The sequence below is a fragment of the Marmota monax genome, unplaced genomic scaffold (genome assembly GCF_021218885.2).
Source record: "Marmota monax isolate L192 unplaced genomic scaffold, Marmota_monax_Labrador192_F-V1.1 WCK01_AAM20220418_F8-fsc00077, whole genome shotgun sequence".
Taxonomy (NCBI): domain Eukaryota; kingdom Metazoa; phylum Chordata; class Mammalia; order Rodentia; family Sciuridae; genus Marmota; species Marmota monax.
Genome location: NW_026694610.1, coordinates 5549825 through 5563900, shown reverse-complemented (window position 1 = coordinate 5563900; position 14076 = coordinate 5549825). Strand labels below are relative to the sequence as shown.

At 37.9% G+C, this 14076-nt stretch overlaps 1 protein-coding gene across 4 annotated transcripts in view; it reads right to left on the bottom strand.

Annotated features, from left to right (window-relative positions):
• The window catches only part of Zfr (zinc finger RNA binding protein), a 76949-nt gene extending 63620 nt beyond the window's left edge, over positions 1 to 13329 (bottom strand). For 3 of the 4 annotated variants that reach the window (XM_046422317.2, XM_046422318.2, XM_058572088.1), the window contains exons 1-2: positions 13040 to 13195; positions 12650 to 12749 (exon numbers count right to left, since the gene is read on the bottom strand). In XM_046422317.2, the coding sequence (XP_046278273.1) occupies positions 12650 to 12749; positions 13040 to 13076 (137 nt within the window). In that variant the 5' untranslated portion in view covers positions 13077 to 13195. Of the gene's footprint in view, positions 1 to 12649; positions 12750 to 13039 lie in introns of all 4 variants that reach the window. The other variant, XM_046422319.1, reaches the window with a different exon arrangement.
• Positions 13330 to 14076: the final 747 nt, after the last annotated feature.

Here is a 14076-nt window from a genome sequence, read left to right as displayed (position 1 = left end):
CAGACTACGCAAATTCACCAAAAAGTTGTAGAATATAAAGTTAATACACAAACATTGGTACATTTCTATATAATAATCCAAAAAGAAAATTAGGAAAACAATTCTATGTACAACAGAATCAAAATGAATAAAAATATTTAAGAATAAACTTAGTCAAGAAGATGGAAGACTTGTGCAATTAAAACCATAAAACACTGCCAGAACATTTAAAGATACAAAGTGGAAAAACACCCCATGTTTGTGGGTTGGAACACTTAGTATTAGGATGTCAATGCTCAGTGAGCCACCGATGCAATGCAATATATATCAAAATCACAATGACTTTAAATTGCAGAAATTTAAAAATCAATTCTAAAATTTGTATGAAATTGCAAGGGAACCCACATAGCCAAACAACCTTAAAAAAGGACAAAGCTGGAGGTCTCATATTTCCTAATTTCAATCTAAAGTAACCAAAACAAACACACAAACAAACAAAAAACCCTATAGTCATCAAAACACTGTGGTACTCACATAAAGACAACATACTGATCAATGGAAAAGAATAAAGGGCCCACAAACAAACTCTTGCATACAGCCAACTCTTTCTTGACAAGCATGCCAAGACCATTCAATGGGGGAAGGGACAGTCTTCTCAACAAATAGGGCTGGGAAAACTGGACGTTCACATGCCAACAAATAAAAGATGGCTCCTTACTGAATACCATATACAAAAAATAACTCAAAATGGAGGAAAGGGTCTGTGGGTGTAGATCAGCAGCACAGTACATGTTTAGCATGTATGAGGCCCTGGGTTCAATGCCCAGCACTCCACCATACACACAAATCAAAGACCCAAATAAAAGTATTTAAACTATTAAACTAAAATTCTTAATAGAAAACAGAAGGGAAAAGTTTAATCACAGTAGATTTGGCAATGACAGACAACTGGAACTATATCAAACTTAAAAACTTCTATGAATTAAAGGGTATAACCATCACAGTGAAAAGACATACCAAGCAGAAGAAAATATTTGTAAATTAGCTGGGTATGGTGACACACACTGTAATCCAGGCACTCAAGACGCTGAGGCACAAGCATTGTAAGTTTGAGGCCAGCCTGAGCAACTCAGCAAGCCGTCTCAAAATAAAAAGAGGTGGGGAACATATCTCAGTGGTAAGTGCTTGTCTTACCACTTATGTATAAGACCCTGGGTTTTACGTATAAGACCCTGGGCTGGATCCCCAGTATGGAGAGATGGGGCATAAAGAACATATGAAAAAATGCTCAAAATCTTAAATGATTAGAGAAATGCAAATCAAAGTTATAACAAGATATCGTTTCACACCCACTAGAATGGCTATTATAAAAACTAAACACGTATTTGAGATATACAAAAGGAATTAAAACTGTACTGTTGATGTGATTATAAAATGATGCAACTGCTGTAGAAAACAGCATAGAGGTTCCTCAAAAAATCAAAAGTAGGTACCCAGGCACAGTGATGCAGGCCTGTAATCCCAGTTACTAAAGAGGCTAAGGCAGGAGAATCCCAAGTTCAAGGCCAAGCCTGGGCAACTCAGTGAGACCCCGCCTCAAAATAAAATTTAAAAATTGGCAGTGGTAGAGCATCTGCCTAGCATGTGCAAGGACCTGGATTTAATTCCCAATACCTCAACAACAACAACAAAAAACCATAAAAAGCAAACATCATATGACCCAGCAATTGCATTTTTGCATATATGTCCAAAAAATTAAAAGCACAACATCCAAGAGATATTTTTATGTCTAGCACCATTCACAAGAACCAAGAAGTGAAGCAACTCAAACATCCAACAAAGGAGGAATAAAAAAAAAAAAAATGTGATATGCACACACAATGTCATATATTCGACCTCAAAAAAGGAAAGGAAATTCTGTCACATGGGTACACTATGAATGAACCTTAATAACATTATGCTAAGTGAAATCAGCTAGTTAAAAATAACAAATACTTATATGAGATATCTAGAGTGATAAAATTCACAGAAACAGAAAGTAGGATGGTGGTTACCAGGGGTTAGGGAAAGGGCAAAAGAAGTTGTGGTTTAATGGGTCTAGTTTCAGATTTTTGAGATGAACAAGGTCTGAAGATGTGTTTCACAACAATGTGAACACAATGTTTACTGAACTATATACTTAAAAATACTAAGATGATTAATATTTTTTGACAAATCCGAATAGTGCACTTCCACATTCTGATTTAATATGGCTAAGACAATTTTTCAAAGTAGAAAAAACAAACGAACATTTAGCATTCAGTTAGGTAAATTTATATAAGAGAACTCAAAAATATTAGCAACTATAAGACATCCAAAATGGGGACCAAATATTTTTTAAAATTTATCTCTGTTAATACAAGTGAGAATATTGGACAGAAAAAAAAAAAGGAAATTCTATAGCTAAAAATCAAAGGTAATCCTAATAAGTTATACTCCATGTTTGTAATAATGTCAAAATATATTCTACTGTCATGTATATCTAAAAAGAATAAAAAATAAAAAAAAACAACAACAAAAAAAACCACACAAGTATACTAGCTATTCTGATGGCATCTGGTGATTTTTGATCCCTGGAGGTCTGGAACACTGCTACTTAAGGTAGCAGGTCTTCAAACTGCAGTTTTTCTGCAGGGAAAGAAAATTAAGTACTGAAATTAAGTCAATGTATCACTTCCCAAGAGGAATTTTGCTACCAAAAAAAAAAAAAAAAAGTTGAATTAAATAGTATGTTTAGTAATGTAGTTGATTTGCATTCTCTACAAATACCTTTTATAGGCTGTTAACAAGAGGTCGTAGAGCAGCACCAGTCTACCACACTTTTGAATGGTATAAAAGCAGAACTTGCCACCAGATGTTAGTATCATTTCTTAGAATTGGCAGTGCACGAGTAGTAAGAACCCAAATCTATTGCTTAGAGCAGCAACTACTCTTATCCAGAGCTCCAAATCTTCCTACTTCATCCAGTATGCTGCTGCATAAACATCATTTTCTGTTATCAGAGACATGAGAGAATCTGGGGGCTCCCAAAGGAATGACCACTTTGAGTAAATTAGAAAAAAAAAAAAAAAAGCTCTCTTCCATCTTTAAGGGAAAACTGTAAAAAAACTTCAGCCTTGGCTCTGTGTAAATAAAAGTTTCCCCTTTAACCACAATGTTCAGGTTCTAGGATTTACATCTGACCAGGATCGAAGCCAAGAAGTTAGTTTAATCTAACTCTACACTGTAGTTCAGATTACAAAATATGTTTTTCTCTCTACATGTTGCAGACACTGTTCCAACAAACAAAAAATGAATTTAAAAAAAAAAATCACAAGCCCCATAAGGCACACAAGCTACTATGTACAAAAGAATCCACAGAATTAAAAAGAAATTTTATTTCTGAAAAGACAACAGGTATTAGAATTACTGGGTACAAAATAGATAAAGGAACAAGAGATGGGTCAAAAATAATCAGATAAATTTTTTAAAAACCAAGCAGAATTTCCAAAACTAAATGTAATATATATATATATATATATATATATATATAAATCACAACCAGAAACTCAGGAAGGCATTACATAACCAACTACACATGGTTAACAAAAAAACTAGTGAACTGTAAAAACTACCCAGAATGTACAAAGACACAGATGAAAAACATGAGAGATTGAAAACCTGGAGGACAGAATAAAAAGTGTTAATTTACAACTAAGTCATACTACAAATGGAGAAAAACAAGAAAGAAATATCTGAAAAGAAACATTGTCCCCCAATTTTTTTTTTAGTTATAGTTGGACACAATATCTTTATTTTATTTATTTGTTTTTATGTGGTGCTGAGGATCGAACCCAAGTCCTCACACATGCTAGGCAAGCGCTCTACTGCTGAGCCACAACCTCAGCCCAGCCCCAAATTAATAAAAGATAATCTTCATATTCGAGAGCCCCAATAAACCCCAAGTAGGATTAAATAAAAGGAAATTCATACCAACATACACTCAAGTGAAATGGTAAACATGATAAAAACTCTTAAACAGCTGGAGGAAAAAAATTCCCTATAAAAACTAAATGATGACTACTCAAGGATAAGGGCATTTTTAAAGATTGAGATTTTAAAAGGCAACAACGAAAAAACTCAGTTACTCTTATATCAACGCTAAAGGAAATTCTGATTTACTTTAGGAAGAACAAAAATGATCTCATAAAAAATGAATGTTAAGTAAAAAGCGGTAAATATGAAGGTAAATTTAAATAATTGTTCACTGTGTACAATTATGTCCAAAAATAGTTTTAAAAAAATCTAAAACATTGTACAATTGCCTAAACATTTTTACAGGAAATCCTTATAACTAAGTGAAAATAGAAGTGCTTAAAAAAGAGTAAAAGCTAATGGATACCATAAGTTAACTAAAAGTGCTCCAAAACTCCGTACTCAAGAAAAAACACACACTTTGTCATTTCTCAAATATATTAAAATCACTTCAAGGAATGATACAACTATTCACAGAAATGAAAAAACTGAAAGTAGCCATTGACCAATTCTGTTTTTATACTTTTTTTTTTTTTAACAAACTTAATAGAAGATTTTCAGATATGTTTGGATTTCATAATGTGGGAAAGGGATCAGACACTGACACCTCTAAAAGAAAAACAATCAGACACTCCAACAATAATTTAATTAGAAGAGTGTTTGACTAAATTTACATTTTATAAAGAGCATTATGCTCATGGTTAAAAAAAAAAGATTGGGTGGGCAGGGTTGGGGTTAGTCAGAGAAGCTATAAAGCCATCTTCATAAATCATAGCAATTCATTGTTATTGTTTAAAGGCCTTTTTTGTTTTTCTTTTAACTAAAAAAGTATTATGTCTGGGCTGGGGTTGTAGCTCAGAGGTACAGCGCTTGCCTAATACTCGCGAGGCCCTGGGTTTGATCCTTAGCACCAACAAACCCCAAGTAGGATTAAATAAAATAAAGGCATTGTGTTCAACAACAAATAAAAAAGTATTATGTCTTTAACTTCTTTTTGAACATTACTTGACAGCATCTCTTTCTTTCTCTGGCTTTGCCTTAAACACAGATGTTTCCCAACTTTATAAACATAGCTTATTCTTTCCCTATTTTTCTTTCATCCATTCAAAACAAATTGGAAACTGTACTTTTCTGATTTTGTCCCAAGTCACAGCTGTAGGGATCATCACAACATGGAAGATATTCAGATTTATGCTACCAACCTGTATCCCTTTTTTGAATCCGATTTCCCAACACCTACTGAATAATGGCTGACAATGATGGGAATACAATGTATGCCAGCTACTATGAATGACAATGAATCTTCAAAACAACACAATGGAAGAATGCAGAGGCCTCCAGGTGTTGACAATGTTTTGTTTTATTTAATTTGGATGCAGGTTACACAGGTGTACTCAGTATCTTCTTATATGTGCACTTTTATTTTTATATATATAAATGTTCTTAAAACTTTAAATCTTAGGAGGGGCTGTGGTTGTGGCTCAGTGGTATCTCTCTTGCCTTGCACTCATGAGGCCCCGGGTTTGATCCTCAGCACCACATAAAAATAAATAAATAAAAATTAAAGATATTGTGTCCATCTACAACTAAATTTAAAAAAAAAAAAAAACTTAAATTTTATGAGGTAAAAAAAATATTATCTCCAATTTATAGGTAAAGAAACTAAAATACTACTAAGAGACCATATTGTTCAAAGTTACATGGCAGGTAAAAGAAACCAGATACAGCTTTTAATCTAACTTCAGAGCCCATCCAATTTCAAGCACATAAGGCAATTTACACATTCCTGTCTTGGCTCAACACAACTCTTTTGTCTAAACTGACAATCCCTCCATTTTCAAAATGTAAAACCATGACATCTATCTCAAACTCCATAGCCAGAATCTTCCAATTTCTCATTTCAGAATTTCATGAAAAGTTTTCATGGCATAGTTATTTGTACAAATAGCTGTTCCTACCCTCCTGCCCAAGAAATGTAAACTTCTTGAGAGAAGGGACTATGCTTCCCCCTCCCAGCCCCACAAAGTGCTGGAGTTGAGTTCAGGGAGCACATGGTAGCAAGCAAGAGTTCTACTACTATGCTATGACCCCAGGCCTACAAATATACAGAGTATAAAGAAAACAAAAGCAAAAGGCTAGGGTTTATTTCATTCATTTGATCTTTATAAGTAATGAAGAGCTGAACTGCACATGGCTTTCATGAAATACTAAGAAATGCCATACTCAGAAAAACGTACACTGATATTGTATCCTACAGTGGTGTCAAGGACAATTTACAAACAAGCACAGTAGATGAGTCCTCAGCTTTAATATAGGATAAAGATGTATCTCAGTAATTATAACAATTACTACTCTTCTATATTAACCTGCTGGCATATTTCTAAAATAACGTGGCTTTTTAAAAAACAAATACCTCTAAGTAGCTATACATTCTGACTAACTATATATTTAAGCATAGGTCTATCTATGGAATTTGTTGTTGTTTTTAAAATATTTACTTTTTAATTTTAGGTGGACACAATATCTTTATTTTGCATTTTCATGTGGTGCCGAGGATGGAACCCAATGCCTCATGCATGCTAGGCAAGCACTCTACCACTGAGCCACAACCCCAACCCTGGAATTTGTTTTAATCCAACAATCTATGTCTATCTCTGAGTCAATATTACTTTTTTAAAAATAAAGTTTTGGTATCTGATATTCCAAGTCTTTGCTTATCATTTCTTACCAGATTGTCAGGACTATGTTCTTCACTTCAAACAATAAAAGTCCCCCAAGTTAACCCAAAAATCTTGATATTTTTATTGGAATTACATTTTACATAGACTACTAGTAGTCAATAACTTGATGGCACTAATTTTTTTTCCTTGAATATAACCTTTATTTCCACAACTTTTATATTTGATTGTATTTTCTTCTTAAGGTGTTTTGCATGTTTCATTTGTTTTATTCCTACTTACGTTTGATGGCTATATCTAAACAGGTCTTACTTGAAACTTAATGGTCTAATAAATTAGTATTAAAATATTGCTGCAACAGGAATGCTACTGTCTTTTGCCTGATCTTAGGTCCAGAGAACTTAAAGTCGTGTTTTTCTTTTTTGCAGTACTGAAGATTAAACCAAAGTCCTCAAGCATACTAGACAAGTGCTCTACTACTCAAGCTACACACCCCAGCCATTTCTGTATTTTATTTTGAGACAAGGTCTTACCATGTTGTCCAAGGTGGCCTTGAACTTGCAATCCTCCTGCCTCAACTGGGACTGTAGGTATGTGCCACTATACCCTACCAATGTGCTGCTCTTATAATTTCTCACTTTTTTTGGTCTGATAATTTTAATACTCATGTTGTCTGCATATAAGAAAAACTTTCTTCCCTCTCATTACATTGAAACCTATCACCAATGGATAGAAGCACTTATTTTTAAAAAATTTTATTGTGAGATTATGAAATTCTATGTATTAAGTATATTCGATATTAACCAAGGAGCTTTTAAAAACCATTATAGTATTGTTATTCAAATATCAACTTTGTAGGAATACTACAGCATTGATTGGAATATTTACTGAAAACCAGGTTCTAGGCTAGAAAACTTTATATTTAATTTTCAGCTCAAGGCAAGTTAGGTGAGAAAACAGTGTTAGAGAGGCTAAGTGCCCTGGCCAAGTAACAGAAGAGATAAAGCTGGGATTCAAATCGAAGACCAACTAGCTCCAAAAGTCATGCTCTTTTCACCATAGTAAATAATAAGGGAGTGTACAAAAGCAAACTCAAAAATACACCTTAACATTCTATGTGGGGATATTTGGGCTCAACCTAATCCTTTTTTATTTTTTGCAGTGTTGGGGATTAAACCCTTCGTTTTAAGCATGCTCTTCCACTTAGCTACACTCTAGCACTTTCCAATTACCTTTTTTTTTTTTTTTTGGTACTGGGGATTGAACTCAAGGGCACTCAACCACTGAGCCACATCCCAAGTCCTATTTTGTATTTTATTTAGTGCTGTCTCACTGAGTTTCTAAGAGCCTTGCTAAGTTGCTGAGGCTGGCTTTGAACTTGAGATCCTCCTGTTTCAGTCTCCTGGACCGCTGGGATTACAGGTGCACACTACCGCGCCTGGCTTCCAACTACTCTAAAGGCTCTAAAAACATATAAGGGAACTATCATTAAATGCAACAGCAACTGCAACTACCTTTTAAGAAAGTTTGTTTTCATTATTTCAAATTTATCCAAACAAGATATGTTCTAGGCTCTCTGATTCAACAATGGAAGAGCCAATATACTTAAAAGTTGGAAAAATAATTTTTTCATAAAGCCAGTAAATTTCCACCACCATGGTTGGTTTCAAAAACCTGTTCACCTGGTTTTTTCACCTCCTCAGTTAGTGATTAATCCTTTTAGATCTTACTAGTATTACTTTTATCCTTTCTTTCAAGACATAATATTTTTAACTCTATATTGGGAAGTGTAAAAGAAAAAAGAAAAAAATAAACTCATTGGCTAACCAACCTACCCAAGCTAAATGTTAGCCAACCAAAGTTATCTTAGTGATATTTAGACACTTATCATTTAGGAACATACGCCTCAAAAGACATCTCAAAATCATTAGATAAGATTCCTTCGTTGGACTAGCAAATCCTTAATTTAAATGTCCATCAACAAATTGTTTAACATTTGCAAAAATTAAGAATATGGGCGTACTCTGCATGTTTATGTAACATTTAAAGTCTCTGGATTCAATAAATACTAGATAAAACATAGTAAAAAAAAAATGTTAAAGGTAGAATAGCATTCAGACATCAATGACACACCAAGAGTTATATAAAGGACAAAGAAAACTAATTTAAGTACAAGGTAAAGATTTAGGTTATTGCTTTGCACAGGCCCCAAGTCAACAGGGTCAGTTGACCAAGGACTGAAATCTCTGAAATCATGAGCCAAAATAAACCAGGCTGATCTTAGTTCTCTCAGTCATATATAGTAGGCCGAGCAAAAACAGAAATACAATGAGTACTATGTAAAATCATCTTGCCATTGATTAAAAGTTTATAATATTAAAAAAAAAGATTTAGGTTATCTAGGTAACAGACAAGTGTCTTGACTTAATAGGAGAATAACAAGGAATGTCCAAGGTTTTTCTAAAAGAATAGATGCAACAAAACTGGCTGTTTAAAACTCTCAAGTAAATGGTTACATCCTATTAATTATAGAATGGATAAAATTTATAACATATATTTGTATATACTCCAAATCCCCTTGAAAAATTCAAGTACTATGAGAAATTCTGTAGCCCTGTCAAAGGAATGGGGAAAGGATTTTTGATCCTAAAGTATTACAAAGTTTTTTTTCCCATTGAGAATTATTTTCCTTCACATTCTTTGTTCAAACAGTTCTTTTCCCAAAAATTTATTATAAAATTAGTCCTGTATTTCTAAAAGTGTATTTTTTCTAACAGACAACTGCTACATTCAAGTAGGTTATCCACCCAAGTTCCCTTTCTGCCAGAAAACCATCCATGTTTTCACCATGCCTGAGATTTTCTGTCCTGTACACTCACAAATTAATGTCCTATAAAAACATACAAAATAAACATACAAATATATGTGTGTGTGTGTCTGTGTGTTGTGTGTATAAAAATTTCCCATGGGAGAATAAAATCTGTGAAAGGTAAGAAAATAAAAAGATTCCATTTGCAAAGATGGCTTAGTGGGTTTATTTACATGCCTTTAAGAACAACATAAAACAGGAAAAAAAACAGTGAATGATGGGACGTAACACAAAGACTAAGTAAATGCTTACCACAAAAATGTTCAATACTCATTACCAAAAATAAAACCTAAAAGTTATTACAATAAATTTAAAGATCTCCTTATAACATCTTAACTTGATCTTCAGTATGCCACTGTGAATATCTACTATTAAGCTGGAGGTGTAGTTCAGTGGTAAAGCATTTGTCTAGCATGCATAAGGCCCTGGCATTACCCAAAACAAAAAATAATCCTTAGACCTAAAATAAATTCAATCAAATACTTTGCACAACTTTAACCAAGAAAACTAAGAACTGGAATTAAAATTTAGAACATTTACTCCATAAGTACTTAGAATTCCTGGGTTTCAGATCTTTCAAATTAAGAAAACAAAAACAAAATTAGCAAACTAAGCTGTGTTCTTTCACTCTGAAAGTTCAACTGTTTCCAGCCAGAAGAAAAATCAACAACATAACTGCTTTTTTTTTTTTTGCATATGCCTTTGCTATTCATGTTATTTATTCATCTTCCTTGGCCAAAGTATTAGCATCCTTGGATCTGATTTCTTCTATATAAATGCAAGAAATTTTCATGAACTATATGTACAAGGACAAAAAAGCTTTAATAATTAGTTTTGGTACCATGCATTCAAAGACTAGTATTTTCTCATTAAGACATACACAGATCAATTCAGTAATTTGGATTGTTATTACAGTTTACTGAAATGGATTCAAAATATTCGGTACAAAATTCTGTAAGAGTATTCTATTCTGGGATAACACACACGTAAATATCTTTAAAATTAAGTCTCTTTAAATTGATATTTCTTCCTTTGTTTCTATCTGTAGTTATATTAGGTACAGAAATTCTGTAGTAAGTTTCACATACTGGGATAAAACATATAAATGTAAGTATTTTACACAAAAAATCAAGTATCTTTAAATGCATACTACCTCCCTTTATTTCTGTCTGCATTTAGAAAAAAAAAATTCTAAATTGCAACAAAAAAACCCATCACTATTCAGTGAGCAGCTAATGATTTAACAAATCACTCAGTCGATACTAAGAAAACAGAAAAATACTACATAAAACAGCTCTTTCTAGAACACATGGTACTTGCTAGCAGTAGATTAATGGCACAGATGCCAATTAGCTATCTCGTTTCCCAGAAAACATAAAATGGCTTTTTTTCTCTTCAGAAAAATTACTAACTCTAAAAGGGTTTATTATCGAAACTTTGTATAGTTTTTACAACTTTTAAGCAAAGGATTTAATAATATTTGAAAAGCCCCCCAAATTCTGCTGTAACAATGTCCTCTCAGTTCTTTTTTGCAATACAGACCTCAAGATAAGGCAGCTGTAAAATGGCACATATGATGATGCATTCAACAATTAGTAAAATACAAATTTTGTCAATATAACATACCCTTATAAATTTTAAAATCAATGGGGTCTTAAACACTGCATCTTATTTTAATTGGCAGATTTTTTTCCCAGGAGCATATATAATAATGATGTCTCTTGCAATAAATGGCATCCTAAGACTCCATAATATAGGGCAACTTTCTCAGAATTCGAAGTTTCAACCCCAAAACACAGTTGACCCAGTACTAATTTTTACAGGTGGAGAAAATGAAAACCCAGAAGTATGCTGTCCCCAGCATCATAAAATCAAGAGCAAGAGAGACTGTCATTCAAATGGTATGACTCTACTGATGCCCTTTTCCATTACACAACCTGTCCCCTTAAGTAAATTGGGGTGGGGAAGGAATCTATCTGGGTTTAACTAATACCTAACCAGCCGAATACATCTGGACATCTATACATTATAAAGCTTACTACTACTCAGGAGCCATGTGCTCTTATGGTCTAAATCAAGAGACTGTGTCAGAATGACTCAAGTGTAATAACAATAAAACATCCATCCAGTTTTGTGTTTTTATCTTTGAAAAGCTTTATAATGAACTACAGACAGTTCGGAATTGACAGCTTCCCTTAAGGTAGAGATTTTAGCCAGTGCATTGCAATGACTCAGTATAATCTCAATCGCGTTTCCTTTTCCCCAAAGGCGAAAGACCCCCAAGGTGAATTACTGGCCCACCTGAAGCCTAAACTCAGTAGCTAAAACAAGGCTGTGCACTCATTTATCAGCACCAGAAACTTGCACATCTTTTCCAGTGAACTACACAATTCACAGGTGGTTGGCATATTAACATCTCTCTCTACGTGGAAAACTGAGGGAAAAAGATGAAAGCAGTGACGCCGGCAGTGGGTTTGTAGGACCGGGGGCGCAGGTGGGGGGAGGCAGGGGAAACAGGACGGAGGAGAAGGTGCCTAGACAACGACACATATCTGGGCTCAGGGGGCTGGAGCACAAGGGGAAGACCAAGAGAGGCATCGGAGAAAAGGCCGACGGGCCTGCGACTCAACACTCCTCTAGAGGTCCTTTCCATCCCCTCTCCATCTCCCGAGCGAGAGAACGATAAGAGTGGGGGCTGGAGAGGCGGAGGCGGGGACTGGGGGCCTGCCGGACGGCGGTGGCGGGCGGCTCGGCTCCGCTCCAAGGCCGCAGGAGGCCATTTTAACTCCGGGGCCGCCGAAGGCCCCAGCGGCCCTCCACGTCCCCAAACCTCGGCTGTCTCTCCCTCCCCGCCCCCACCGGGGGCGGCTCCCCGCCGCGGTCCGGGCCGGACGGGCCGGGGCGGGGCGGGCCCGGAGAGCCGCGGGGCCCTGCTGGGCCTGCTGCAGGCCCGGGCTCGGGGCCGCCGGGTGGGGGCTGGCGCGGGAGCGGCCGCGGGGGCGTCGCGTCGGCGGGATCCGGGCCCAGGGGCGAGGAGGTGGAGAGAAGGAAGGGAGTGGGGAGCCGTTACCTATACTGGGCCGCAGCCGCCGCCGCCGCCGCCCCGCTGTGGGTGAATCCAAAGTAGTTGCCGGTCGCCATTTTGGCATCTTCCCCCAGCCGGCTGGGCACTGCGGCGGGCACGGAGAGTCGGGTCCCATGGCGGGAGGAAAGAAGCGGAGGGACCGGGACGCCGAGGGAGGGAAGGGGAGAGAGAGAGGCGCCGTGAGAAGCCGCCCTGGCCGGCCCGGCCGCGGCCGCGCTGCCGTCCGCCTCCCGCCCCGCACTCCCTCACTCCCTCGCACGCCCCGGTGGCGGCCGCCGCCTCCTCCCCGGAGCCAGCCCCAACCTCCGCGCCTCCCCGCTGCCCCAGGCCAGAGAAGGGACAGGGCAGAGACCTCGCGGGCCACATTAGACTCACCATAGGTGAAAGAAACTACAGGGCATATGGGAATCATGGGCTCGGGCTGCTGCTGCTGAACTCTGAACTCTCACCCGCTGCCTCCCTCCTCTGCCCCACTCCTCCTCAGCGGAGAACAGACCGCCGCCTCCGGCCGCACTGCGCAGGCGCACTCGCGTTCGGCATCCTGGGAGCTGTAGTCCCCACCGCCCTCGCAGCCCCCGCGGGCACAAGCCAGGCCTCGGCGTGGGGGCACCTCGCGCGACCGTGAGCCTGGGCCTCTCCCAGGTGGTAGAGACCGCGACGTGCGGCCCGGCCGCACGAGTGCAAGAAAAGAGCGTCTCGCCCAGCCACGGGGAATCGGGAAGAGGGATCGGAGGGTGTGACGTCTGTTAGCCTTTTCGCCCTCTTCACGCGTTTACTTTTGCATTTGCATTTGTTCTCTCATGTTTCAGTCTTCCCCTTCCTTTCACTTTTCATTAGAATTTGAGCTGGGTTAGTTAGAATTCTGCCTCATTTCCTGCATTCCTGCTGTTTGTCCTCGGCCTTTTAAGTGGAGAGGGAGAGAAGGGGAGAAGAGAACCAAAAAATAATGGCTAGTGTGCTAGACGAAAAAAACACGCTGACGCCCCTGCCACATACGCTTCCCGCCATTCCCTCTGTGTCGCCGCACCCTCTCCTTTGAGTCACTCAAGCGTATATAGACCCTTACAAGTTGCCAGGCGCAGTTGTAAGTGCTGTAGACGTGGCCGTGAGCAAAACCACGTCCACGTTCACATGGGATTCACATGCTAGGAAGGGGTCTGAGTCAGATAATAGCCAAAACAGAAAGTCGGATGGTAATTGGAGCTAAGAATAAAGTAGGGCAAGAAAGTAAGCAGAGCTATTTTATTAGGATGAAGTTAAGGCCACCACTTGTGTAGAGACCTGAAGGAAGTGAGGGAATCAGCGAGCTAGAGACTTGGGAAAGGGAAGGAAGTGGTAGGGTCCTAACTCAGGACCAAATCCAAGAGGTCAGAGTGGCGGGACAAACCAGTTCTAAAAGGTGCTTGGTATGG